General features: G+C 47.0%; 6 protein-coding genes across 6 annotated transcripts; 3 read left to right on the plus strand and 3 right to left on the minus strand.

Annotated features, from left to right (window-relative positions):
• Positions 1 to 26: 26 nt before the first annotated feature.
• F4813DRAFT_69160 (PIG-P-domain-containing protein) lies at positions 27 to 1,058 on the plus strand. Its single transcript, XM_049248775.1, has one exon. It carries the CDS (start codon positions 231 to 233, stop codon positions 951 to 953), a length of 723 nt encoding a protein of 240 aa, XP_049099550.1. The 5' UTR covers positions 27 to 230; the 3' UTR covers positions 954 to 1,058.
• A 1,332-nt stretch (positions 1,059 to 2,390) lies between these two features.
• Positions 2,391 to 4,419, minus strand: F4813DRAFT_358971 (uncharacterized protein). Its single transcript, XM_049243284.1, has one exon. The coding sequence runs from the start codon at positions 4,163 to 4,165 to the stop codon at positions 2,957 to 2,959; it is 1,209 nt and encodes a 402-aa protein (XP_049099551.1). The 5' UTR covers positions 4,166 to 4,419; the 3' UTR covers positions 2,391 to 2,956.
• Positions 4,420 to 7,250: 2,831 nt separating this feature from the next.
• Positions 7,251 to 10,745, minus strand: F4813DRAFT_69196 (uncharacterized protein). The gene is made up of 3 exons (XM_049248776.1): positions 10,142 to 10,745; positions 9,830 to 10,087; positions 7,251 to 9,777 (listed from the first exon to the last, which is right to left on the minus strand). The coding sequence occupies exons 1-3, from the start codon at positions 10,575 to 10,577 to the stop codon at positions 7,343 to 7,345; spliced, it is 3,129 nt and encodes a 1,042-aa protein (XP_049099552.1). The 5' UTR covers positions 10,578 to 10,745; the 3' UTR covers positions 7,251 to 7,342.
• A 695-nt stretch (positions 10,746 to 11,440) lies between these two features.
• On the minus strand, positions 11,441 to 14,234 carry F4813DRAFT_389323 (uncharacterized protein; the record flags this gene model as incomplete). The annotated part of the gene is made up of 3 exons (XM_049246814.1): positions 11,441 to 12,931; positions 13,127 to 13,954; positions 14,007 to 14,234. 3 exons carry the CDS (start codon positions 14,232 to 14,234, stop codon positions 11,441 to 11,443), a joined length of 2,547 nt encoding a protein of 848 aa, XP_049099553.1.
• Positions 14,235 to 14,631: 397 nt separating this feature from the next.
• Positions 14,632 to 15,903, plus strand: F4813DRAFT_358986 (dynein light chain type 1-domain-containing protein). The gene is made up of 6 exons (XM_049243285.1): positions 14,632 to 15,012; positions 15,077 to 15,099; positions 15,161 to 15,194; positions 15,250 to 15,311; positions 15,381 to 15,450; positions 15,518 to 15,903. Exons 1-6 carry the CDS (start codon positions 14,961 to 14,963, stop codon positions 15,580 to 15,582), a joined length of 306 nt encoding a protein of 101 aa, XP_049099554.1. The 5' UTR covers positions 14,632 to 14,960; the 3' UTR covers positions 15,583 to 15,903.
• Positions 15,904 to 22,956: 7,053 nt separating this feature from the next.
• Positions 22,957 to 25,651, plus strand: F4813DRAFT_69273 (uncharacterized protein). Its single transcript, XM_049248777.1, has 2 exons — positions 22,957 to 23,324; positions 23,607 to 25,651. Exons 1-2 carry the CDS (start codon positions 23,151 to 23,153, stop codon positions 25,497 to 25,499), a joined length of 2,067 nt encoding a protein of 688 aa, XP_049099555.1. The 5' UTR covers positions 22,957 to 23,150; the 3' UTR covers positions 25,500 to 25,651.
• Positions 25,652 to 27,500: the final 1,849 nt, after the last annotated feature.

Below are 27,500 nucleotides of genomic sequence, written 5' to 3' on the forward strand. Positions count from 1 at the left end.
CTTGTACCTGGATAAAACACTCTAACGGTACCTCGGTACTTCTTAATCTTCAACTTGAATCTTCAATGCGCAACATAAAGTTATGCTATTCAACGGCTGCGACACCGAACCGGAGAGCATAACATGATGCTGTATACATAACTCCCCCCAGCTGGATTTCGATAACCAATATCTTAAATAGGAACTCATTGGGAGTTCTACAATACATACAAAAGCTAAGAAAAGCTAAGATGTCGCTTATTTCGGACGAGGAAGACTTCCTCTCAGACAACCAATCCGATGCATCATCCTCCAGCGACGAAGAGGCCTTACCTCCACCCCCATTACAGCAGAACTATTTCGCGCCTCCATTCTATGGCCGACCTCCAACACCATTGCCTCCGTCTCCGTCCTTAACATCGCTACTCCGTCCATCACGGCCTACCACTCCCGATGCCTCAGACGACGACCTCGAGCCGGTGCCGCGTGCATCCCCAAAGGTGCCCACGTACGAGTACTACGGCTTCGTCCTATACCTCTTCTCGTCTCTGACTTTTCTCATCTATCTGCTATGGGCATATCTGCCTTCTCCGTTCTTACATGCCTTGGGCATCTATTACTATCCTAATCGGTGGTGGGCCCTAGCTATTCCATCGTTCCTAGTCATGCTCATAGTCTACATCTACGTTGCGCTCGCGGCATACAACACGGAGATCCTTACCCTTCCTATGACTTCGCTAGAGACTATCGTCGATGAGGCAGCTAAGATCGCTACCATTGATCAGAAGGACAGGATACGGCCGAACGAACCCAGGAAGCCCATTACTGAGGAGAGAGCCAAGCAGCTCGACTGGAAGAATATTTGGAACGAAGGAACGGATGCTGTCATGGATGTGCCGCTTGCTGGCGCATGCGAGGTCATATACGGCGATCTGACTGATTCGGGGAGTGAACTAGAATTTGATGACAACTGATTTGCATGGCGTAGGTAGTGGTTTTATGCTTTATGGACATTAAGCGAATGAAAAAGAAAATGCAGTACGGTTCTTCCATCTGAGGACAGAAACAAGGCTATCGGGCGGCCTTGTCCATTTGACCCTTAGGTAAGACAATGCATCACCCTCTCAACGGCTCTACAATCTACCTCTTCCAATGTCTTTGGCCCGAATTAGCTTCCATCTGGCTCACAGACAGTAGTTGCTTTGAGTAGACCGAATTACTCTAAAGGATGAGAGCGAGAGAAGCGATAGAGGCGAAACCCTCAGCGGTGTTGGGACCAGACCGTGGTAAGAACAAGCATGGAGATTGATGGTTGTATCACAGCGGTACATAAGTACCTTATCGGAGGTAAGGTACCGTATCACCGATACGGAAGAAGGTATCCACATTTACGGGTATAAAGGGAATGGCTTTTGCTGGCCATCTCCAAGTAGATTCTTTCTTCCTTAGACGTTCATTAATACACCGTCTCAACACCATTGCTTTACAGTTATCACTTGTTATTTCCTTTTATAAACGTACGTACCTACCAACAGAGATGTTTAATATGGTCATGCTCGAACTAGAGTTCGAGAGTGGTCAGCTTTAATGCTAATAGTCTATTGAACCTATTTTCAAGCCACGTTGCTAGCCTCGACTAATACATAGCGAAGCCCTATTTCTATACCGGAGCCAAAATAGAGGCATACTTACAACGAATGATTTAAGCTATCAAATGTAGAAGTGTAGGCAGGAATTGCTCCGAACTATTATTATATTGTGGTAGTAGAAAGCTCGTATATTGAAGAGGTAATGCAAATCATCCACAAGCACTATCAAAGTGCGGCTCATCCCACGAAGGACCTCCTTTAATTCCCTCCATGTAGTAAAATGCACTCTATCGAGAGCTCTGTAATATCTAGACTTGGAATAAACTGCAATTTTTTCTTGTTGTTTTACTATAGTTTAGAAACAGGTACTACAATATGTCATTCTCCCCCGAGACAAACACAAATATCGAGGGAGATGCTTCGTATTTATTCATCCCGGACCCCAATTCGGTTGCGTGATGTGTTCATATTAGGTGTGATTGGTTCCCTTCTTCTGTGTTTCTATGGATGTATGTATGTAGGATGCGGTACATTGCCAAGAGATGACCTGCATACGGGCCGCATTCACTTGCTGCGAGATCTAATACAGGCACGAGAGATCTGATAAGTCGGGAAGGATAAAAGGAGAGGCTATTTATTTATAAGTCGAGCCTCATATCTTACTTTTCAACTACCATTAAGCTCGAAGAACTACTGCATTATCTCTCAGGGGTCTAGTACTCTCGGGAATTAGTCGACGATATATCACGAGGTCTTACTAAAGCCAATGGTTATTAACGACCGGCTGAATTCATCGCAGTAAATCTAGCTACTGTCGTAATACACAAATGAAACGATTCATATTCCATGAAAATGCGATTGACCCGTGTTCCATGCATGCATTTTGTGTAAGCCCTTCCCTTCCCTTCCGGTAACATTCCCCCCCTCCTTATCCTTAAACGCCTTCCTGTCCGTCCATCCGACCTAACCTAAGAGCCGGCTTCGGGGTATTTTCCATCCTAACCCTAGGATAGATGCCATTCCCCCGGCGATAAGCCATCTGCCATATCCCGTATCCCCCACTGCTTCATGAGTTGATCCGGTAATACAAATGCCCTCCGCTTCCGTTCCGAGTAACGACCGCTAACGCTATGCTTTCCGAACGAGTGATACGATGCCATTCCATGACTTAAAAAAAGGGGGTATCGTGTTCTCGTATGCGGTCGTGTCGTAAGGCGCGTCCAGGCGCAGACGTCAGGCGTATGAATGCATGAACAGAAGGAAATATGGAAAAATATGTGCAAACGAAGAAACCCTAATAGAAAATGCTCAATAAAGGGGTATCAAAAAGGGAATAAAAGTTGTTGAACGCCGGTTATACGGTCCTCAAATAATTGAGGTCCTCTCCTTCATGCATAGCTGTTGCTTCGTCGCGCCTGTCCTGTTGCCCGTGCCTTCAGGAACTTAGAGATCGATGTGACGGGCACGATGGAAGTAGGCGCGGCTTGCTTCGCCGAAGTAGAGGCGTTCTGGGTAGGGGTAGGATTGATAGTTGCGTATGACTCAGACCGTCTGGTGGTGATTCCAGCACCACCACCAACGGTGACTGTTTGCCACTTGGTTGTTGTCTGAGCATCCGCGGTAACGGTAACGGTCTTGACTCCACCATGATGCTTCTTCGACGTGGATGTTTCCACCGAAGTTGCAGTCCCTGAGGTTGGGCTGCCGTTATTCGTAGATGTAGCTGGAGTCTCGGTAGGTGCAGCTGGGGGGTTGGTTCCGATTCCCAAACCGGTGGCCTCGAACTGCATCTTAAGCTGGGACTTGATGGCCGCCTTGTTGATGGGATTACTCTCTGAGAACTTAACCTGGGTGTTCTTACCACCCTTGGGGGCCTCAAGTTGGATCTCAGCACATGATGTGTAGATCTCGGTCACGTTCGTAGTGTCGGACGTGATGAGAGGCCAATCCCAAACCCACATGACTGTGTAGGTCCCCTCGTTAGGGAGATCCTCTGGAAGCTGGAAGTCGGTCTGGCAGTACAATTCTTCTAGGCCATGCTCCTTGTAGCGTGTGGCGTAAATGGGGATAGCGAAGTTGTGACCGGCGTTTTGGTAACATTGACCATCATCGTAGAAATGGGTTCCTAGAAGTTTACCTTTGCCGTTGCCGCCTTTTCCATCGGCAGTCCACGATCCCAGAACATCATTAATACCATCCGAGTCCTCGTGGTGGAGGGTACCGTAGACGCTGACGAGTCCATCACGGTATGGGCGCGGTGTAAGGTTGGGCTGGGTGACGTGTCCATTCTCCTGGTAGAGCAGGGCGATATAGTCTCCAGGAGCTGCGGTGAGTCGGTCCAGATGATCATAAGTACCGGCCTTGGGTTTACACACGGGTGGATTAGTCGTAGTATCTAAGATCTTGTTCTGGACTTTCTCGTCGATGAAACCTAGAGCTGAACGGTTCATAAATGCGAAGGGATAGCCTACGGGATCTGTGAAGGCACCAGTAGAGTCGATCTTGCGGACTTGTTCGACCCAGGAATGGGCATCAACAACGGCCGAGGCCGCGAGAAGTATAAGCGAAATCGCTTTGGAAATGCTGTAGAGCGGCATCTTGAAGTAAGTTAAGACGGTTTTACGTAATTTTTGTTGTCTGGTGTTGACTTGATTGTCTCGCCTGCGAGAAAAGATAAGACTAGAAGAAGTAGGCCCTCGAGGGGATAAAAGGTGTCTTAGATGTGTTCCTCTATGTCTGCGAGGTTGAAAGGGATTGTTCGATGAACAAGGAAGGTGTAAATAGTATGATATAGCTTGTTCTCGAAGATAGAAAGAAGAAAGGTTTTATGCGACTTGCGCGAAGAAGAAAAAGACAAACGAGTACGACGCGGCGTGGTGGATGTGGATGAGTTGCCCCGGTAATTAAGAGAAATAGGCAGAATTATATCCTTTGTGAGGGGAGAGGATAAAGAAGCCTCGGGAAAAGAACAATAGGCCTCGTTGTTGAACAGTAAATAAGAACGAGACAAGGCGGATTGTTCTTCTGGAATTGTTACAAACAAAAGTGGTCGTGACTGGTTGTTGTAAAGTTGGTGAGGTGTGAAGGTCGGATGATGCGTGATAGGTACGGGATGAGAAGTTTAGTGTATGGTGCAAGGTGAACAACACAGGTGATTGCGAATGAAAATTCACCACAACGACCAAGTGCTAAAGCTGACAGACAAACTGTTCACGGAGTCTGTGGGTTGAATTTTTGGTAGATAGAGTGTGAGTTCTCGGTTGACTCCCGTCGATTCCAAACGACTTAACAACCGGGTACTTAGAAACGGGTAGTCCCGCACACACAAATCTATGTACCTGTAAGATAAGGCGTAGACGAGCTGGATGACTGCAGAATATTATACCTGGTGACCTAAATCTGAAGTACTTGGGGGTTTATTCGACATCGGGAGAAATAAAAGAAATCTAGTATGGACTCGTACGAAAGTATCATGCAAGTTTCATGCAATAGTTAACTAACATAACACGGGACTTTAATTCCCTGTAACAGAACAGCGGCTCTGACTGGGTGAAATAATCATATAAAGCTACAGCCTACTTCTGTAGCCCCATCTTGACATGTTAAGAGTCCCGGCCCCATGATGACGGCCAAGTTCTCGGGTTAGGTTGGGACCGTGGAGCGTTTTGTCTGTATCTACTAGAATAGCGCGGGAGACACGATAGGTCAACATTATTCGCAGCGGCTGTTCTGTCTGGGATAGGGGTTCATGCATGCCTGTAGATGGGATGCGCATTTTTTCTAGACCTTCACCTTATAATGCAACTATTCGACTAAGTTAGGTACGTACCTCACATATAAACATGTGGATGGTAAGGTTGGGCTTTGGGGTTGGACGGGGCTTAACCTAATGTAACCAGGTACGTGACACAGCATGGCGGGATCTATCTGATTAGGGTTTAGCGTATGCAGGTACCTAAATCGATAACGATAAACATATGTATCTTTTTGCTGCTGCAAGTGATAAAAGTGACCTATGAGGTTCTACTGTATCTAATGTAGAATTACCTCATCTCGTAGCGCCTTTGGTTCAGATTTCCCCACATTATCTGTGGATAATCTTCCGTCTTGTCGTTCCATTCTTCTTAATTCTTTGCATCGTGACCAATCAAGTGCCGATGCCCACCCCAGTTCGCGACGAAACGCAACAGAACTTCATCGCATCGAGAGGCTACCAATCTGCCAAGCTGTAGCGGCAAGCCAGCCGTTTCTTGTTTCTCTTTTCCTGGCCTATCTCTATGGCCTAACTAAAATGCCCTACCTTCATATTATTTGAGAGACCGTTACTCGAGGCCACGCGAAATGACGGTGGCTTCCGGTATCATGAACGTCGCGACCCTCTCTGTCTTGGTCGACTTGGTTGGCTACTTTGCCGCCGCCTCGGCAAAAGGCTTTTGAGCAGTCCTCATATTTTACCTACTAATGACCCGTAAACCTCTGTAATTGTTTCCGCGACCCGTCTCGTGTTCCCGTTGCTACGCGCTTTGCCTCAAAAATTACAGGAGATACCCAAGCTGGAATGATCGTCGAAAGAGGGAATACCCACTTGATCATCCCGTTCGTGCAACCGCTAAGCGCCGCATAAGGCAAAATCTGATACCGATATTATTCTTCGGCTGAGATAAGCTTAAAATTAGTTATTGCTTTTCATATTAAAAAGCGTCTAGGATATTAAATGGTCTCTTTGCCGCCTTCGGGTTCAGACATACGAGAGCGCGATTAGATTTCATGTTGCTAGGTAACTTGCAAACTTGCAAATCTCGCCTTCTCAACGCATTAATCCCAACGATAATACCCGTTCTTGTCCTACCCCCGTCTACGAGAAGGATTGGGCACTGACTTTCGGCCTTCTGAGCGTGGCGGACGGGACACTCACCGCGCAGTCAAGCAGTCGAAGCCGACAACCAGCTTTTGAGAAATTTCTTGGCACACCTAGACCACCACTGTTTCACAATCGTTCAATTATCGTTGTTTAATCGCCACACAGTATCCTTGCTAGTTAAGCCGATCATCTATTCGCCCATTTTTAGCCATAAGAGCAAGGGGGCTTCCCTGCTGCCGATCCGCGCGGTAGCATCGTAAGGAAACTGATTCCCAATCGAGAGTTATCGCTCGCCAAGACCTCAGAACGTTTCCCTGCCAAGTGTTCGCTCTTGAAACACGAGATCTCTTTGGGGCCGGTTCGGATATTTAACTATTTAGCTCTGCTCTGCTCTTGTTAGATTTGAGGTCTTCCGCCGTGGAACCTTGCTACTCCGCCAACATTTATAACATTTATCTTACTCCGATGTTTGGGCAGTTGTCCTATGTTGTGATACCATGGCGTCGTGATAAGACTTTTGAAGAAGTATATAACTATCACATGTATGTGGTATATAGATATGTACCTAATGTTTCTAAACGAGAACGACCACGTACCAGAACTTCATAAATGTGAATTTGATATGATACAGACGCAGTCCACGAGGAAATACTCATTAAACACAAAAACCTTTGCCGCCGTCCTATCCCGTATCCTAATTTCTCCTAATAAGCAACCGGCGCCTGATTAAAGGCCGAGGGAGAAACCCATGTAGAACGCCTTTGGGTGTATATTACAAATACATGATGAACTTGACATCCCAACCATATCAGACTCCATAATATGGCCAGCTGGCTGACGCCGAAAACTGTAGACTATAGTGTAGATCGACAGTAAAATTTAGAAAGAGTAGATGGCGATGGATACCACCGCTTTACAAGAACCCCTGCCCATCATCCATAATAGCCGTGGGCGCATTCTGCCCCGTCTGGTCATGGCCCTGGCCACGACTACCAGGAAGCGCAGTCGGATGCGACAACTTGCGCATCGAGTGCACGGGGTACACAGTATCGCTGCCATCAGCGCCGGCATCCAGGCTATCCTCACGCGAGCGCTTGCGTCCAGCGACCTGTGGGTGCGACCTGATATGCGTATGTGCGAGCCCAGAGTTACTACTCGTAGCCCCTACCCCTAGATCCAGCCCGAAGTCCTGCGCGTCCATGTTCCAAGCGGATTGCTCCGCGCCCGTAGGCTGCCATGTTGCCCACGGGTCTTGCTGCTGCTGCGCGGTGGTGTACTGATGAGAATGAGGATGCTCTGCCTTGCTCGCCCATAGGGAAGTTTCTTTGTCCTCGGCCCAGTGTGAGGTGCTGGCGCCGCTGAAGCTCGTGTCGCGCGAGTTGTGTCCGCTGACGGTGCCGGGGAGGGAGCTAGCCCATAGTGGCTCGCCTGCCGATGCGCTTGTGGTTGCGCTGGTGAGACCGCCTGTTGGATCGGCCCAGCTGACGCCGACGCCCCAGCCGGTAGTGTCGAGGCTCAGACCGCTGCTTCGTGCCGGAATTGCCCAGTTGTCATTATAAGAGGATACTGGCACACCGAGGCCGGACAGGAAAGGGTCTGTGCCGCTAGTGCTGCCGTTGTGGCTGCTACTACCGGCTATTTCAGCAGGAATGGTATTGGTACCGACACCGCTTGTGCCGTCAGATATGTAACTTAACTGATGATGCAGCGCCGAGTCTACGCTACCGCTATCATCGAAGCTATGCGGATATCCACCCGTTAACGACGCTGTGGGTGGAGGTGTGACAAGGCCGTTGTCAAAACCTTCTAGGAGATCTAGGCCAGGGGGTATATGATTATGATTATGGTGATGGTTGTGATGATGTGAAGCGTGTTGGATGTGTTGATGCTGGCTGGGTAGTGTATTTGACGGCAGAACAGGCGCGGTATCATATGCCGCGCTGAGGTTCTCGTGCATGGAAGCGTTGAGGTGGGCTTGGTAGCCAGGATTAGGCGACATGACGTTGTCGCGGGAAACGGAGGGAGAGTTCGTCATGTATGCACGCTGCTGATGGTATTCCGAGGTCGGGTCAACCTTGGTTAGGAATCGCCAATTGGTACCGGCGGTAACAGTAGTTGTCTTTCCCTTCTCATCCATGTGGTCGTGCACAGGGGCGAAAGTCCATAATATGACTGCACGGCGCGTCCATCCGCGCTTCCCACTCTCACTACCGCTACTGGGGCCGTCATTAGGTGTAGACCAGATCTCTTGATACATAGCTACCTGAGATAGTAGTTCTTTAGGAGTTGGCATCTTGTTGCCGTCCTTCTCTGACGCGTTGTCTTCCTTCTTCGTTCTTGCATTTTCACGCTCTGCTCGAGAAGGCTGGGATCCTCTGTTTAAATCTTGCTCGCGCTCTCGACGTTCTCGACGCTCCCGTTCCGCGGTTACGTACGGCGCTAGTTTGATGAAGGTATTAGCCCAGCTAGCAGCCGGGAATGGGACGCCGATAGTATCGCGAGTGCCACGAGATGCGCAATCGCATCGACCTACACCGTTACATCCGACGCGATGTGAGACGATGACTTCGACGGGGTTGCTGCGATCCCAGAAATCAGGTTCTGACCCGGAGATATGCAACTCGTCCGGCTTCACAACCGAAGTCACGGATCTCCAGCTGTGGTTGTGTAGCTCGGGTCGGTTTATTGCGAGTTCCACCATACCATTAAGTTCAGATCCATCGGGAAACTTGGACGTTGCGTGTAGATCTAGCGTTACTTCGAACTGAAAAGTATCGCAAGGTCCCACCACGCAGCGTGATGTCCTCTCATCTGACGGGTGTGTGTCGTCCAGTGCAGCAAGGAGCTTCTCCCTGAGCTCCGGGAACTGGACATCCCACCGGTTGGAGATATCCTTAATGGATGATGATTTCTCTTGTGCGAGCGGCCTTGTATATTCATGTAGAAGAACGGTCGGTTGCTCCCCGTTTCGTGGTAGGTCCTTGTAATCCTTACCGTCGTTGAGCTTGAGGTGAGGATAGTCCGACTCTCCGAGCAAGTGTCCGTTAGGTGTGCACCCTGTGACCTGCTTTTTCGTAGTGCCGTCATCCATCTTGACATGCTTCTCTTTGAGGGTGACTTGAGATGATGAGACAAAGATCCAGCATTGCTTTGGTCGTAGGAAGACATCGTTATCAGCACTCAGGAGGCGAGTGAAATATTCGTAGTTTGGCCGTTCGTCCGGAAGTCGGCCGTCGGCTATAGAAATGAGTACTCGGTTGTTCTTAAAGGATTCCGTATCGTCGTCATCCCTTACCAACTTCCTATCATCTTCCTTGGCATCTTTCTTACTTGGGAAGATGAAGTGGACTTGGGGATGGTGTTAGTTATCTTAACATTCGACAGCTTTAGGTATACTCACAAGTGACCAACGTTGTGAAGAAGCCCTTCAAAACTTGGATGTGGCTCGATACTTGCTTTCGTCCCCTGTACATCGGATGAGGCTTTCCGTTCGGATCTTTCTCCCTCTGCTGTCTGTTTGGGATGGCCTCTCCGTTCTGTGGGGGATGTAGAAGCCAGTGGTAGATCCATAGATATTCTGTAATGAGCATATTCCGCCCGTATAGGATGGTCTTTGAGCTGAACTTTTTCCGGCCCATCTGTGGGATTAACAGAAGAGCTTTTGAAAGTTAGTACAAATTATTTCTGGATTTGCCGAGTCAGTGTTGCTTACCATCGAGGAAAGCATCCTCCAACCATAATGGCCATATCGGTTTTTCTTTCTCGAGCTCCTTTTGCATTACTTTATTACGATAATCGGCGAAATGCTTATAAGCATAGATGGGGTTCTTGCTGCCCCTTAGATAACCCATTGGTGACTCTCGTAATGATACATCTCGGTGTAAAGAACGTCCGCCTCGAAGGCTTGTCCCATAGGTCGAGGTCAAAGCCTGTGTTGGGACTATAGGTGGTGTTGGTATAGAACGCAGAGGTGGTGATAAGGAGTGATTACACAGCGCCAGAGCAGCGAGATTATGTGGTTGAACGTTGCCTGTGGATTCACCAAGAGGCTGTCGTGTCATCGGAATTAGTTCGTGATCCGTCTCGTATGCGTAGTCTGATGCTGGGGAGTATCTCTGAGACGAAATGACAGGCCGTGGGTAATCCATTTGGATGTGTATGACGAAAGACCAAAAGAATGTGTTGTAAAAAGAGCGAGAATTCTAGAGAATGCTTGGGGAAAGCTCAAGAACGTTGGGAAGCAGAATTAAGATATGTTTAAAGGAATGGCAGCGGCAAAGAGAATGCCCATTACTATTACAACTAGAGATAGTTTTTCTGGACTCGAGTGTTGGCATGGAAGAGGTGATCGCTATATCTTATAGAGATTACATTCATTCGACTTCTGCTATTTGGCTATCTAGGAGGATAACAATAAAGGTGCCCTAGAGGAACACGAGGCCCTAGAAACACCCACTAGGAGGTTTCAAGGGCGTCGTCAAGAATATGCTGCGAATTGTACAGACTCCACGACCAATGAGGTCGAGGCAAGCAGGTGACGTCTTTGACAAGAGACGCATGCTGCTGGCACGCAAGGAGAATCATATCGAGATGATAAGGAGCAACTGTATAATGGACTCACCACGGGAATGCATTAATTTCCTATTCTGAAGCTCTCTAACCAGTCTCGGGCCGGTAATGATGGGGCGGTTGTGGTGAACTTTGCGGGGCGGAATGTGTTTTGATTAACATACCCATATAGGATCATCAAGTCTAGGACCGATAGAGATTCAATCGGGAGGGGTTACAAAAGCCACTTGAATGAGGGGATGAATCTGCAAGCTAGTTGTGATGCCAAACCCCTGGGATAAGGAAGTGGCCCCAGATCCAGCAATGGGTGCCTCTCCCTGACAAGGGATAACGCAATGAACCATTGTCCCTAGTTCCCAACGTGGCAATGTCTACACCCCTCCAGAGCCCCAGAGGTATAGTCAGGCACGAAATCGGAAATATAGACACATTTAATTACTCGTTAGATCTCCCCTTCGTCTTCGTCACCTGCTAGGTTGACCCGTTTACGGCCTGCCCCTGTAAGTTGTTGCAGGGCCATTTTACTAGCTTGGCCGCCAACTTTCCTTTGCATCTTTGCGATCTCCTCTTCAGGATCAATCGCTTCTGCTTCTGCGTATTGAAGAATGAGTCTGCGGCCTAACAGATGGGTGTCTTGCAGGGCGAGCAGTGCCGACTCTGCCTCCTTCGGCGAGACGAACTCGGCGAAGGCGAACCCTTTACTAGTAGAATTAAACTTCTTAGGTATACGGACTGATTTGAGCTGACCATACGTGCTCAAGAGCATCCGGATATCCTTTTTGTTGGCTTGGAAGGGAACGTTCTTTATCACGATCTTTGTTCTTTGATTTGCGGCCTTCTTCGCATTGTCCTCCTGTCTTCGCTCTTCGGCTGCGTCACGCCCGCGATGCGAAGCCCTAACTTGAAGTTTATGCGCTCTGAGGACATAGCCGTCCATAATCTTTAAGGCCGCCTCCGCAGTTTTCTTGTTGGAAAATGAGACAAACCCGAATCCCATGCTAAGCACTTGACCAGGCTTCTTAGGATCTTTCTTTGTCTTCACTTGGGCCGACCTGAATCCTTCAAGATGCTTAAACTCATTTGCAAGCTCCTCGGTAGTGGTATCCCAATGGAGATTCTTTACAAATAACGAGCTTGACTCGACAGGTTCTTGAGTTTCCTGTTCTAGTAGCTCAGACGCAGACAGTTTCTGCACAGCATTGGGTTCTTTGCTGGTCTGCACTGTTTCAGCTTGTGCTTCTTTATCTACGAATAAGTTCTTTGGTGCTTTCTCAAGGAATAATATCGAGTCCTTAAATCGACGGTATGCTAACTTGGCGAAAGCCACCTTAGCCTGAGGGGCCTGCGCGAACTGGACAATAGCAATTGTCCCCGTCGGAGGCATGAGTACTTTCAAAACTTGACCATGTTCTTCAAAGAGGGTTCTGATCTCGTCGATCGTAGTACCGTAAGAGAAATTCTTGACTAGGATGGCCGTGTCACCCCGAGGCCCTGATTTGAATGCGTCCAGATCGACACCGTTAGCTACGAAGTAAGCCTTAGTGTCTTGAATCGTCGATGTCTCTGCTATCGCCTGCTTCACAGCTGCGTCAGAACTGGTTGGGTCAAGCAATTCTGCTTTTGAGATTCCCAGACGATCGGCAACTGATGTGTTTACGGCATCTTGGCTCATAAAAAGTGAATTCCAGTTAAATCTCGATTCTGCTGCCTTGGCTCTTTTCTTAATAATATTCTGCTGCTTCAATGGCAACTTTGACAGTGCAAACTCATCAAGATTATGATCACGTTTCGCTGATGCTGGGAGAACATGCAATATTCGTCCCTGAAAAGATGAGTGGTCTGTTTGGAATGCTTTTGTCGCATCGTCTGAGCTAGCAAACAGAACAAAGCCAATTCCGCGATTGTTGGCCGAGTTTTCCATCGGCACATGTACCTATCTTCATTTTAGCAGGAATGGAAGGTGGCTAACATGAAGAAACTAAGGAAGAAGGGATGGTTCTCAGACATAAAGCATCTACTAAAATACTGGCCCAGGCTTCTCATCGAATACCATTGGTATCAGCTGTCCCTATCTGGGGTTCATCATAGAACCGAGGAAAAAAATAATTAAATTCTGGGAAAGGCTTACCTCTTCAATGTCACCGAATCGCTCAAAGTACGACCTAAGCTCGTCTTCGGTTGTAGAATACGGTAGGTTGCGCACGAATAACCTCTTGGTCTTACGAACTGTGTCTAGGGTACCATCTTTAGTTTCTATATCAGGCTCGTCTTCGTTTGGTTGAGGAGTTGGGTCTTTCATAACCCGATCCTCGTCAAGAGTCGCATCAACAACCTCAGGTTCATGCTCCTGGAGTGACGGTCCAGATGGTTGGTCTTCAGGTGGGGCAGTTATAGGCACGATATCTTCATCTTCGACTAGGTCAAGTAATCTGCTCGTCCGTGACCGTAACCAATCGCCGTCCGTAGCAGTTACACCTGATGTTGTCTCAACAACGCTAGTAGCAGTTGGCACCGCTTCTTCCCGAGGTTCTTCGACTATATCAGGCTCTGCTTGAGGCTGGCCATCTGTCCCGCCGTCTGCAACGCTTAGAGTTGGTACCACCAGCTTCGCATTTTCTATAGGTTGGCTCTTCTTTCGTCGGCTTGGTACAACCTCGTATTCGTCATCAGATGCTCCCTCTTCAACAAGTGCAGCATATTTTGCAGGAGGTTCATCTGCAAGTTCTGTGACGACACCGTGTATCTTGCTTGCTGAAGTCTTCGCAGGTTGCATGACATTTAAAAATTCTTGTAGTTTCGGGTCGGACTCGTTAACCTCATCCCGCTTCCTCTTTTTTGAGTTATCGGGTTGTGATTCCGACTCGGCAGACGGTTTGATAGTCGCCTGAGAGACTCCCGTATTGGGGATTGTTTTGTCCCATCTTTCTTTGGACTTAGACAAGGAAGGATCTGCTATCTATAAGAAGCGTTAAGCCAATGCGAACTGGTATTGTACTGAAGGTACTAACGGGTTTTGCTAACTCGACAAATATTTTAGACATCCGTACAAAGGAACGGTTGAAGTATTTGACTGCATTAGCAGCTTCTTCCGGGCTCTTATAGCCAACATATCCAATCCTTCGGTGAGGTATCAGCTTGACGTCTGTGATGTGACCTTTGGACGCGAAATGCTTGCGCAAGTCGGCCTCGTTGAGATTCGGTGGCAGACCTTTAACGAAGATTCGTGATGAATCCATGATGATTATTGGGTATCTAATCCGGCTATAGAGACATTAACAAAATTAAGAGCAAAAAAGTTGAATCGGTTTCAATTCTTTGACTTGTAAACGAGGTCACCTAACAGCGCCTAAAGAATGGTTGAAGAGTAGGTAGTGATGGAAACTCCCCAAAAGGCAGAGAAAAAAAAAGTTGCAAAATCGCGTAGTTATCAGAGACAGAAATCTTTTATCATCACGTGGTTCAAACATCCCGCTTGAGGCTCTTCAGCCCCACGATCCACAATTTGGCTCTAGATTTGTTGGTAACAGTGGTCCGTGCATATATTAACCAATGGGAGTGATGATAATGACAGGGGTTCCTAATTCTCAAGTCGTAGGGACCAATGATGAATGATAGCTGCAACAATTTACATGTCGACCTCTGAAGTCGCCAAACACGCAACAATTGGGCATAAACCACCCACCTCGTAACGCATTCGACAACCTCAACGCCGACACGACAAGGTCACCTCGTGAAGCTTATAGCGAAACCACTTTGCGATAACAAACAGTATAAGAACCTATCATTGCCTTTTTCTTGCTATTGAGCTTTCGGCTTAGGTATATTTATCGTATATTAACTACAGCTTCTAACACTCCACCTGTCCTATAGCATTATCGTCTGAAGCCATGCCCACTAACTAAGGATCATACTTGATGTAGGCTATTTAAGTTACCACGAAGCCGACACTATAAACCGACAAGATGGCGGAACAACAGTCACCCCCACCGGCCGGTGCCCGCGATAAACTCGAAGGTTCGTTTCTCGTTTCTACGCGTAGCCATGAATACATAGTTGGCTAACATAATTCGCTCTACAGCCCAAATCAAGTCCGCAGATATGGTTAGAACTACCCAGCGATGAATAAGGTTTCGGATCATTATTAACTAACACGGAACCGCAGACGGAAGACATGCAACAAGAGGTAGTCGACGTCGGTATGTGTCTTTGTTTAGGGAACTATGGATATATATGATCTGACGTCAAGGGCAGCTCAGGAAGCTATGGGTAAATACACCATCGAGAAGGATATTGCACAGCACATCAAGCGCACCGTACGTCTATCTATACGATCTACTTGCCAACGATTCTTTTCATTGGGAATACTAAAATTAGCTTGCTAGTTCGACGACCGAAAGGGTCCGACTTGGCACTGCATCGTAGGAAGGAACTTCGGAAGCTTTGTCACTCACGGTATGCCGCTTTTATTCCAAACGCCCGAAGACAGAAGTAAGTGATGTATGAGCTAACACAATCCTAGAAACGAAGCACTTCATCTACTTCTACCTAGGACACTGCGCCATCCTGCTCTTCAAGACGCAGTAGAGTAGCGGCTTGCAGTTTAAGCCACTCGCCCTTAGAGGTTTAGTCTCTGGCGCAGGCGTTCGCGTTTATTTTAATTACGAGGAGGACAATTCCGGAGAGGCACAAATCAAATGGCAACGCATACCCTAATTATGGTAGATTGGTCGCCGCGTCGATGTGGGTCACTGTATATCGCCATACGCAAAATCTTGTTCATAGAGAAAGCAATATGAATATGCAAATTGCAGAACGTGTGATGTCAAGTATTCTATAGCTTAGATAGCATCCTCGATGTACTCAGGGATACTAAGCTAAGAACTAGAATTCAGTTTCTACTCGTAATTTGAATATTTTAGCGATACGTATACTATTGAAGCGGCACATCGGTTCCGCACTCCGCAATTCGGCTTCGCAAGCTGTGTTTCCGAGATATAGCTGCTAGTTCAATTCGACCCTCTCCGTGATAAAATAATAATAATAATAATAATAATAATAATAATAATGTTTAACTATATGCCTGCTTGTACCAGGAGGGAATTAGCTTTGATACCTGTTTAGACGAGGACAAATGATATTATCAGCCTCGAGGATTTCCTATTACTCTTTTTTTCATAGCTCGCAACTCTGGGATATTATCTATCATGCAAAGCTACCGAGGTAGGCAATAGACAAGACAATCCGATCAAAATATCCACATTTGAATCCACCTTGAATTTGATAGATCATGCGAGTCGTTAGAGAACCTATCGTTGAATTATATTTACATGTTATAGACTTAAGGTATCCACTAACGAAAACATCGTACGGTATTTCAATCACGATTCACCTACCTAGACACAGATACACAGCTTCGTACATTGGAAATGCGGTCACATGGACGAGAAGCTTTTCAAATCTGGACTAACCTAGGGTCTTGAGAACTACGTAAGCAATATATTACGATGTTCTGTTTGGTTCGAGGAGGTGATGACTTATACATTCACGGTTACTAATTAAGTTAAGGTGTGGCACAAGTACACACACACACACACACACATACACCATACACCTGCATTACATTATGTACTATACCGTAGGAAAAGGAAAGGGAAAGGGGCCGCGTTTTCCCCGGTGTCGCACTACCGAACCCTATCTATCATTATACTGACCCTCACCCCATGAAGATAGCTCATACGACCATGTACCTACATCAATATATGTTGTGTAGGTACGTACCTGATGCAGTCAAGTTTAATGTATTAAATATGTACGTAACGAATCACCAGCCATCCCTTTCCCCTTCGTCCGCCCACCGGTCTATGGGGATATTTGATGTAATGTTTCATAAGCAGTCACGTTAGTATATATATCTCATGTAGAAATTAACTAACTGAATACCTAAGTACCTAGGTTTAGGTGACTTTTTTGTTGCTTATACGATTATACTAATTTTATTTTATCATGCAGATGCTTGGTTGAAAGAAAGCAAACGCTACATGTACTCAAAGCTGAGCTAAGCTAAGCCAACAGGTCGCGACAAACTTCGTTACTAAAACAAACTGCGAATAAATAAAGTTGCAATGGAGTGGCTGAATGGCTGAACGAATGGCTGGCTGCTGGAGCAATACTATACCCAGTTCGTCGACTACCTACCGTAGTATGTTAGCATGTTAACATGTTAGCATGTACCTAACCCAAGTTACTTATTCCCACATTCCCACAACACACACTCGTTCATACCAATGGCCGCAAGTCGGAAAATCCCATAGTCCCATAAGTTGCATAAGTGCCAACCCTGGAGTGCCCCTTCTGGAGTTATCGGGTCTAGTGGGTTGGATCGAGGATGTGATGGCGGGGCATTCGGACAATCTTCGACGAGTGCTTGCATTCCCGCAACCCGCTTTCTTCCACCAACGTTGATGCATCCAATGATAGCTTGTTTTTAATCTACCTACTTAGGTACCTGTCACTCCGCACAGTCGAATGGGGTAGCACCTGTGACATCCCATCCCTTTATGTATTATGCTTGGTATATGTATGTATGGGTGTATGCATGTATTGCTTGGCCCGCGGGCGGGAAGCTCGGGCAGCTTTATCTGTCTAACTAGTGCCGCCGAGGCGAGATGCTTGCTCGGTTGCTTGCTAGGTACCTATGTATAAAGCATTAGGACGAAAAATCCTAGTAATATATCTTGAAGCTATAACTTGTCACAGCGACTGACTAACTGACTCAAACTCTGCGCGAAGGGGAGCAGGTTGTCTTGGAGATGCAATGCACTAACTAGTTAGTACTATGTAGTAACCCAAGACCCGGAAACCCCAAGCTGCTAATCTAGATATTATGGACTGGACTTTTCGATAGGTGCTAACTTAGCCACATATGTAATAGCCTATACTTGGGTCCGCTTTCTTACCCGACTAAGAGCCAAGCGTCGACCGAATAGAGACGGGTTCTCTATCCTAAGTTTCCTAAGTTTACCGAGCGTTCGGAAGGACAGCTAACTTATCATGTAGTATGTACTGACGAGGGAATTGGGCACGACGAGGGGAATACCAAGCCATACCAACAATTATCTCAGCACCCAACCTTGACAAGTTTGACTGACAGCCTAGCCATCCATCCCAATTTCTCGGGCTTCGGACCCTTAATCCTCGCGCGTACGAGGTGAGGGACTTACGGAAAAGCTTAGTTAACGAACTTGAAATCTAACAAGATGTCTGTCTGAGGACCCCGTACGCAGACGAATTGGACGTATGGCAAGGATGTGTGTGTGCGTAGGTGAACTGGCAGGCAAATCCCTCCCCCTACCATCCCTACCCATCCCTCCCAGCGCAGATGTTTGTTTGTTTGTCGCGATGCAACGCAACAACTAGCCCTCTTCGGACGGGTACTACGAGATAGATGGCTTGTAAATCTGTATATTGATGACGAGTGACGACATGGTTGCCTTTCCCCGGATGATGTGTATAACAAAGTGAAGGCTCTTGGATAACGTGGAATGCAGTGATTGAGTCTATGCAAAATACTATTATTATGTCTATGCGTATGTGTGTTTTACTCTTATGTATGTTAGTCAACCATATATGTCAACCGCGGACGCCGCGATGTGCTTGCGTAGTGTGTAGTGTATAGTGTATAATGTATAGTATATAGCGTATAGCATATAGCGTATAACGTATGGCCCAAGAAAAGCAGCTGAAAGGACAGTCAGTCAAGTCAGGTCAGTCCTACATAGTCACGTCTAGGTATTGTAAGTATGTACGCAGTAGAAAAGGATGTGTGGGGCAGAACGCCACGTCCATGTTACCTACCCAGCCGGAATTTCCAATTCCTCTCGGTCGTCGGCCCCTCGTGGCGCTTCTAGCCCGTGCAGATTCTCGCGTGGATGACCTGCAGCAGGTGTCTAGCGAGGAGCGATGAGGGAGAAAGAGAGCCGTGGGTCGTGGGTCGTAGCACGTATCACGTAGCTTCTATCGCACCGTGCGGTACATACATACCATGCCGCTTGAGAGTTATAGACTTGTCATAATAATCATTGTGATAAATAAATGAGAATTTCCGATTTCTGTAATATCTGGTAATAGTTGTTAACGCATATGGTCGGGTCCCCCTCCATCAAGCTTTCACGTCAGCTGAATGATGTCAGGGCGCAACACCTCTCAGCTAGCCTCTGAAAAAAAACTTAGGGATTTTGCAAAGTAAATCGACGAGGCCAAGCCGTAGAACTTTGCGGTTCATCCGCGTCCCAGGCTGCTGTGCTTACTCACTGACCGCTTTCAGGCTCGAGATGATGCGAGTTCGCTGCTGAGAACTCTAATTCTCAGTATTATTACGGCTGACGATGACCAACCGACTGACTGACTTCCTAGTGTCATACCATAGTATCGTAATATGGTATACCTAGGTAATATACAGTGTACTACCGTAGATGTTCGCTTGAACCATCCCTTTTTGGTCTCGCCGACAATGTACCATTACCAGATTGATAAAACGGGGACCATTAAAAGGGTACCAGCTAGCCAAGACCATACCCAATACCATATGTATATAGCTCGCTTGCGTCTTAGATCTAAGCTTGGAATTTCGCATATATTGATGTTATTAGTTGTAATAGTAGTATTAGCGTATTGGTGTATTGGTGAATATCCTTCTCCTATTATATCTGGTTCTGATGAATTGGTCATTACACGTTGGGAAAGGCATTGGTTTAAATAGTCCAGTCCGGAGTCAGAGGAGATTTGTCAGGGACACCAGAATCCGTCGCGCGTAATGGGTCTGAAGATTCGGTAGGCTATTATGTATGTATGTGCCATTATGTGCCATCCAAGTCCCACCGACCGGTCCGGAGCGCAATTCATTGGTGGACTTGCTGTGGAGAGCTATCCAGCTTTGTACATGAACAATACATACATACCCAGCTACCTCTTACGGGCTGTCCCCCGTCGTACCTGAAAGTTTCCTTGAACCTTCTGTAAATGGTTCCATCGCCGCCTGTTCTTCTCTCACCGTCTTCGCCAGCAACGAAAAAAAAAATCGTATAGCCATGTAGTATGATCTTTCTAGATTATTCCCCTAGAAGCGTTAAGCGAACTTTCTATTTACGGCCTCGCAATTCTTCAAAGTAGCAATGCCATTAAAGGGTCCTCTGAAGCGTGGAGTGCTGTTGATGGGACGATCTTGACGCACGGCGTGCCCGTCTATTCGGCTCCAGTCCAAGGATAGCTACGGGTACAGTCGAGATTGGGCAATACCTACCTCTACGCACAGTCGCCGCCACCGAGGAGACGTCTAACAGAAAACGAATGCTGCAGAGCATATGCTCCTTTTTTGTTTCAGTCAGATCTGGGACATATCAGCATACATCGTAACATAATGTACCTACAGTAAATTTTATGCTTTTTTTAATGTATTTACCTGTTGGCCTCGTTCTCGATTGGCTCCAACAACTTTTCATATGACATATCATACCCAATCGGGATTCGAAAGCCTGCATGTCAGCACGCCGGCGAACCTTTTGGGGTCCATTGATCCAATTCCTAAAGAAATCTTATATCTGCTACGTTCATTCGTACAGGGCTTTTTTCAGGGCCTCACTACAGAAGTAACTGTTTTGATGCCCTAGAGAATAGTCAGCCCAGTCTAGATGTCGTTAGGCGTAGAAAATAGATAATTTTTTACCATCTGCTGACCAACGCATACCAATGCCTGCGTAGGTGATTCATATGATTCATAGCACTTTGGCGATGAATTGTCGTTATTAGAAATCTTGAGATATGTTTGGTTACATGTCCGGCAATCTACACGAAGCGTCCTAACACGCAGGACCCAGCAAACCCAGGAACGTCCGTAGGCATTGCATATGCGCAGGGCTAATTTTCCAACGAAGAAAGGACACCAATGTCACAAGATAAAGAATGTCCTATTTCGTTCTATTTCGCCTCGTATTTGGGAACTTGGGGCCTGACAACTAAGCACAGCTAAGCAAGATGCATACTATGGTAGTTTGTCTATCTCTTGCCTATCGACTCATTTGCAGCCATTCGCAATGCCATGTCTACGTACGTACACACGTATGAATCAACCCAAATCAAAACTTCCTCATGACGAGAACATTCACCGAACTTTGTTCCAAAACTGTCATATATCACTTAAGATAGATGGATACTTGTGATGAGTTGGCTTGTCTGTTAACCACATCATCGTCTTTCAGATTCAGTGGCACGATTGCGAGCCGCAGTTCGGTGCAATACTATTTTCTAACTATGGTAAACTATGGTAAAGCCCAAGCCGGATGATGTAATTTAGGCCCCGGGGAGCTAACGAGCCCTCGGTTCTCCTAAGGCAGAGAGATACCGCCTGAACTATATTTTGCCTCAGATGTTATGTACGTCTGTATGTTTCGTCACCAGCACCATGTAAACTTAGCCAATGATTCATAAGAATATAGTTAGAAGGAATAGTTGTTCATCGTGTTTGTCTATTCTTGCATCCATTCCCGCATTGCGAAGACGTAGAAGGCTTGGCAACTTTAGGAGGACATTTTGCCCCTTGTATCAAAGTAGAGAAAACCGACGGAACAATCGAGAGTGAGATCGTATCCCAACAGGTACCCACGTTCGTTCGGCTGCTAGATCCTCCCTCGCAGTAACACACATTAGTTACGCTGCTGCGACATGTATATATCGTACCGACGTACAATAGAAGCACGGTATAGTAGGACACGACCACACGACCATACGACCATACGACCAAGACTGCACACCTACGTTATTCTCGACGGTTCAACCATTGAATCACACACGGTAAGTCTGTAGAGACAATATGCCTAGGTTAGTAAGTTGGCGTAGATGGGGTGGACCGGTACCTAAACTACATTGCGTATGTAGACTTTTGGTACTAACTCGAGGTTCCGCCCAAGGGCAAATGCATGCAACTGTCCATCCGCAAATCCATAACCCCTGTCTCACACAGCCCATTGGAAGTACCGTTAGAAGGTATCTTCTATGTATGGCAACGCATGGGGCATGAGGTGTATGAGGCATGAGGCATGGATGGAATTGGGGGTACAACGCCTCTGTACTTTGTATCAACTGCTGTAACACAGCGTTCGCCCTACTGTGCCGTCAGCGTTCTTATCCAATAATAGCTTGTCTAGGTAATATCCGGGCTGTGTCGGCGTTCGGTTTTTATTCCAGCTACCATCTTTTTACGAAAGAGGCAGAAGAAGGCAGAGAAAGGCATTGAAAAAAGGTAATGTCCAAATTGTCATCTTTCTAAGCTGTATAATCTGTGTTACGAATTTCCCAGTGAATTGGCAATTCTTTCTTCTAATGAACCCCTATTGTTACCCTTTCTCTTCCGTGTTTGTGATTCAGTTTCTTTCACAGTGTAAAAGTTTGGTACCTTAAGTCCTTTGAGTGGGAAATAAGTGACTCTACTAATAAGGTTTAGCTTTTACTTAGCAGCCATAGTACTACTGCCCATTGTAGGCTGGAGCGGACGGGATGAACTAAGCAAGCGCGGTACCTGCTCTATACATATGTACTTTCCTGGGAATACCCCCGTCATTCTCCACTACTAAGTACCTCTAGTACCATCCCACCCCATCCCATCCATCCATCCATCTGTGCCTTCATTTTCCCTTGTTTCTCCTCTTGACCAAGATTCGACGAGAGTATTCCGTACAACCTCGTGCTTCCCATACTTCCTCTCCTACTCATACTATAGCATACAACGCATCCTCTTCCTCTTCTTTGGTCTAATCGTACTGGTCCTTGGTCCTTGGTCGACACACCTCACTTGTTGATCTCGTCCTCTTACATATTCGACCTTGTATCCTTGGAAGCATTTCCTTCAAATCTTAGCTATAAAGCCATGTGACGGAGCTGCATAAGAAGTCGGGTCATTGTCAAGTTGGACTCTTAAAGTCTAGCTAGGTGCAGAGCTTGTGTGCTTGTGCAGGTGTCTCTCCTCGACAACAACCATACGGCATACCATACCATATCATCATTGTCAATACTTAACCTCGTAGTATCGGCATACAGATATCCTCAATTCTTTTCACCATACCCCTTCCTCATATCGTCGACCTATACCGAACTATTTCGCCATGCCAGCCCTCGCGATTCCCGATGCCGGCCTCCTCTTGGAGAGCTCGGCAACTTCGAACGAATACCTCCCGTTGCAAGCCTTCGGCATCACATTGAATGATAGCGTGATCGAGGACATGATAAAATGTGTACAAGGGGGGCAAGAGGTTGAATTGACCCTAGGAAGTAATCCTGTAAGTTTTCTGCTGTACTTAGTTTTGTTTTACTTCTTGCCATTTTTATTTTGGATAAGCGGAAATGGTCGTGAGGTGCATCAAATTAGTTACTTTGAATGCCCTCTACCCGAATACCTCAGGTCTGCGCTGCGCAACACCTTCCCGCACTTTACCAGCCCCAGGTAGCAAAAAAACCAAAAAAAAAAAAAAAAACCTATGTGCACATACCTATACAAACTTGCACGCTTTCTCGATTAAATTACCTTCACTATTAAAATTAACACAATTCTCTTTTTACAGAGCTTAATCTTCGGTTCGGGGGAACAAAAAGTCAAAGCAAATCCGCAGTCATACAACTACGACTTGTATCTCACGAAACCAGAAGACTCGGCAAGCAAAGCACAACGATTACCAAATCCTACTATGTGTATTCTCAGCAAGCCACCCGCCAGTATCCTGGCGAACAGGTCCACCAACGCCAAAACCAAAGACACTAAGCGAGTCACTAAACCCAAGCCTCTACCTGCTGGAAGGTCCGCTATGGCGGGCGCATTATCGAACTCTTCCACCAGATCACTACCGACGAGTCCCGCGCTCAACGGAGTTTCTTCGCCGAACCCAGCCTTTTCCGCCTCGCAGCAGCTACTCGAGAAGAACAAGAACCAAAGAAGTATTCTTGTTCACGAACTGGCGTCGAGAGATCGAACATACGAGTATCTCACAGATATTTGGAAGGGCGCCGAAGCAGACCTCAAGCGAACTGTAGAGAAGATCGCCAATTTTGACTCATCCACGAAAAAATACAGCTTGCGACCGGTGTTCTGGAAGGAGCTGGACGTATGGAACTACGATTATCGCAATGAGGACGATCGCCGCGCGGCAATCGACAATGCCATCAGGCAATACGACAAATCACGCATTCCAACATCTGCAGTCGAATGGGAGAAACTGCTTACTCCTTCCGAGCGGGGCAAGGGTATCGTTTTGAGTAAGCTACAGGCAACTCTTGCGAAGGGAAACGTAACCCCAACTCCTCGGGTTGGCATGAAGAAGGCGGATGATGGCAACAAGAGCGATGTCGATAACAAGGCAAAGGGCGAAGCTATGTCTCGATCCAATTCGCAACCGCTAGGAAGCAAGACGAAGAAAGTCAGCGAACGTGAAGCGCAGACGAAGCGCTTATTCTCAAGCAACCCTAAGAAACCCGCTCCGAAAAAGCCGGCCAGCAAGCCCAAGCCAGCCGAAGAAAAGGGCAGGAAATTCCTTTCGGATGAGAAAGTGATCGACTCCGAAAGCAGTGGAGATGAGAGGCCATTATCGAGAGCTAGTTCGAACCAATCATCGTTGAAGCCTATCGAAAAACCTATCAAGAAGCCTGCCGAGAAATTGATAGAGAAACCTATTGAAAAGCCTATCGAGAAACCAGCCGACAGGCCTGTCGAGAGACGAACCGAGAAGCCAGTAGAGAAACCGGTGGAGAGAGTGGTAGAGAAGCCCAAGGAGAAGCCTGCTCCACCGAAAGCGAAGCCCGTGGTTCGAGCACCCCGCGCTCCTGTGAAACCCTCCGGCTTAGCCTCTCAGAAACGGCCACGTGAAGACGATGATAGCAGCTCGAGCTCAGGGGCACCGCTTAGCAAGCGAATAAAGCCGAGGGAGCCTCCTAAGCCGTTGTCTAACGTCAATCTTAAGCACCGCCCGTCAGACGCAAGCCAGAGCTCAAGAAATGCTCCCGTGGGGGTAACGTCTTCGAATATCTCGATGAGAAGCAAGAATACGTCACCTACTAAGTCATCGCCACTTGCTTCCTCGCCACCGACGAATGCTTCCGACCTCGAAGATCATCAGCCGCCTACGCGCCAGCTCAAGCCCCCGGCCCGCAACGGGGAGCGTACTACGAACGGAGCAGCAAATGGTAGTTCTACGACCATGAACCAGACCAAGAAGCGCAAGGAGCGGGATGCCGACCAATATTCCTCGCAGCAGTCTGCCCCGAACAAGAAGCCGCGCGTGCCGCCTGACGTCTTGATAAAGGCAAAGAAGTTCACGAGATTCTACGAGCGTTACGAGGCGTTGCACTACGAGATTGCGGCCCTAAAGGAGCCACCGGAGGATAAGCTGGCGGACCTGATAGATATGCGAGAGCGACTGTCTGTCATGAAGACGGAGATCTCGCAAGCGGTGGCGTCATACTAATAGCGCCTTTACGAGTCTTGTTCAGCGTAGGCATATCGATCGGAAGGGACGAGCCAATTAGGATTATGCAAAGTCCAATTAAGGACTTACTGGACACGGGGCAAAGAGAGAGCCAAAATGGCAAAGCGAATTTTCCAGGGAGACCGCCTTATATCGACTACGATGAATGGAAGCGCTTGGAGAGGTGGCGATTATTTGATGCTTTTTTTCTCTTTACTATTACTCAGGATGGACATTCCCATTTTCAGCGAAGTTTGGCTCTTGCATCTGGATGACGTTTTGATTTTCTCCTCTTTTTTCTTTCTAATATCGGGTTCTGGCATTTATTGGCCCAGGGAACAGCATATGGATTTTACTGGTTATCGGCATTCGGAACATGGGGCATAGGACAACCCAAAAGCGGCGCGGATATTTGATATTTGACACTTGACACTTGACCCTTGACATTTTGGTCGGGACGATATGATACTCCCCAGTATAGGAATTTGCAATTTGATGCATTGAGTTAAATACGACAGCGCATACAGACAGAGGACAAATGCAACGAATTTGTTGGCTAGTCAGCAGATGGGCATACCTCCGTAATGTAGTATGAGAACCATACGGAATGAATTTTCATAATTTTGAAAGACTGAAAATAAGCCGTGTTTTGATTACGCTTAACAGTATAGGCTAGCGTAGGTCGAGGCGGGATGATACATACACGCCTAGATGCGTAGGCATTGCAGACATTCACTTACCCCTTGGGATGTATACGCGTAGACGGAAAACGGCAAGAGGGAAACACAAAGGTAATGAAAGCTACCGCAGATGCGGCGGAGCACCTGGGCGCTGACGTTGACTGTGTTTACATGTGTAATTCCTCTCAGCCAAGAAGTGATATTCAAGGCATATTTGGTGCTTGTGTAAATTGAATAGGGGTGAGAAAGGGGGTGGGAGATAAGATTTACACAGATGACGCGGTTCATTGCACATACATATCAGCCTGGCAGTTTATGGAGCTGTTCTTGCTGTACATTGTATAACTAACTACCTGTATGTCTACCTGATTCCGTATTATGTGCCTAATGTCTAATGTATGCAGATAAAGCGAAGCGTTGATATAGCTGTCGTCACTTAACTTTGGGTATCGAAGATAGCAAGTCGAAAGGTACGGAGTAGGATGATAGGGAAGTAATCGGGAGATCCAACTCTGTGGGTTAGGAATCAACCTATGATTCCACGCCCAACATCTGCAAGTGTAATAATGTGTGTGTGTGTGTGTGTGTGTGTGTGTGTGCTTGTGTTGCCAAAGTGTATTATAGAGCGTCTATGCTAACACAATAATATCAAGCATTAGGTATACAAACATCAGGACGCATGCAGTTGCATAACCTGGCTAGCTACACACATCAAATGCACGGCGCTGTTTCTGTCCAAGTTAGAAACTATCTCCATCGGTGACAAGCAAATACTCCTACAACCACCCCTTTCCCACATACTCCATGGACCCCCTTTGCCCCTCCCCGCCTATACGACCAAACAGACGACAGACGCGAACCCGAGCACCTGGGTCAAGCGTGCCGTGGTACTGTTACTAGTCTATCGCAGATGTGCGACTAAAATAAACTCGTCACAAGCCGGTTGGGTAGCATCGTTGTAACAACAATGCGTATTAGGTGTTCCTATCGGTGAGTGAATTATTTCGGTGAGAGGGAGGCTTTTGTCTTGACGGCGTATTATATGTGTAATGCGCAACTGCGACATATATAACTATCTGGGGTTAGGCTAGTAATGCGACGTTGCGAATTATATCCCCAGCACAGACCAAGACCAAGACCAAGACCATTTTTCGCTGGTCGATATTCCGATAAAGTTCCACCATACTTAGGCATTATTAAGTACGGTGGCATTACGTTTTTGAAAGTTAAATACCTAGGTTATGCCTCATGCCTCATGCCTCAGCATAGCCTCAGCCTCAGTTCCCGACCTATCAAAGGTTGCCGCAAGAGCCTGTAGGAT

The sequence above is a fragment of the Daldinia decipiens genome (genome assembly GCF_022478715.1).
Source record: "Daldinia decipiens strain CBS 113046 unplaced genomic scaffold F4813scaffold_16, whole genome shotgun sequence".
Taxonomy (NCBI): domain Eukaryota; kingdom Fungi; phylum Ascomycota; class Sordariomycetes; order Xylariales; family Hypoxylaceae; genus Daldinia; species Daldinia decipiens.

Bases quoted from the DNA above. Each gene is read 5' to 3' on its own strand.
- F4813DRAFT_69273 (XM_049248777.1), top strand. From the start codon at position 23,151: ATGCCAGCCCTCGCGATTCCCGATGCCGGCCTCCTCTTGGAGAGCTCG. The intron at 23,325-23,606 runs GTAAGTTTTCTG...CTCTTTTTACAG, and splicing joins TGACCCTAGGAAGTAATCCT to AGCTTAATCTTCGGTTCGGG.
- F4813DRAFT_358971 (XM_049243284.1), bottom strand. From the start codon at position 4,165: ATGCCGCTCTACAGCATTTCCAAAGCGATTTCGCTTATACTTCTCGCG.
- F4813DRAFT_69196 (XM_049248776.1), bottom strand. From the start codon at position 10,577: ATGGATTACCCACGGCCTGTCATTTCGTCTCAGAGATACTCCCCAGCA. The intron at 10,088-10,141 runs GTAAGCAACACT...AACTTTCAAAAG, and splicing joins GGAGGATGCTTTCCTCGATG to CTCTTCTGTTAATCCCACAG. The intron at 9,778-9,829 runs GTGAGTATACCT...ACCATCCCCAAG, and splicing joins CTTCACAACGTTGGTCACTT to TCCACTTCATCTTCCCAAGT.
- F4813DRAFT_358986 (XM_049243285.1), top strand. From the start codon at position 14,961: ATGGCGGAACAACAGTCACCCCCACCGGCCGGTGCCCGCGATAAACTC. The intron at 15,013-15,076 runs GTTCGTTTCTCG...TTCGCTCTACAG, and splicing joins TGCCCGCGATAAACTCGAAG to CCCAAATCAAGTCCGCAGAT. The intron at 15,451-15,517 runs GTATGCCGCTTT...ACACAATCCTAG, and splicing joins CGGAAGCTTTGTCACTCACG to AAACGAAGCACTTCATCTAC.
- F4813DRAFT_69160 (XM_049248775.1), top strand. From the start codon at position 231: ATGTCGCTTATTTCGGACGAGGAAGACTTCCTCTCAGACAACCAATCC.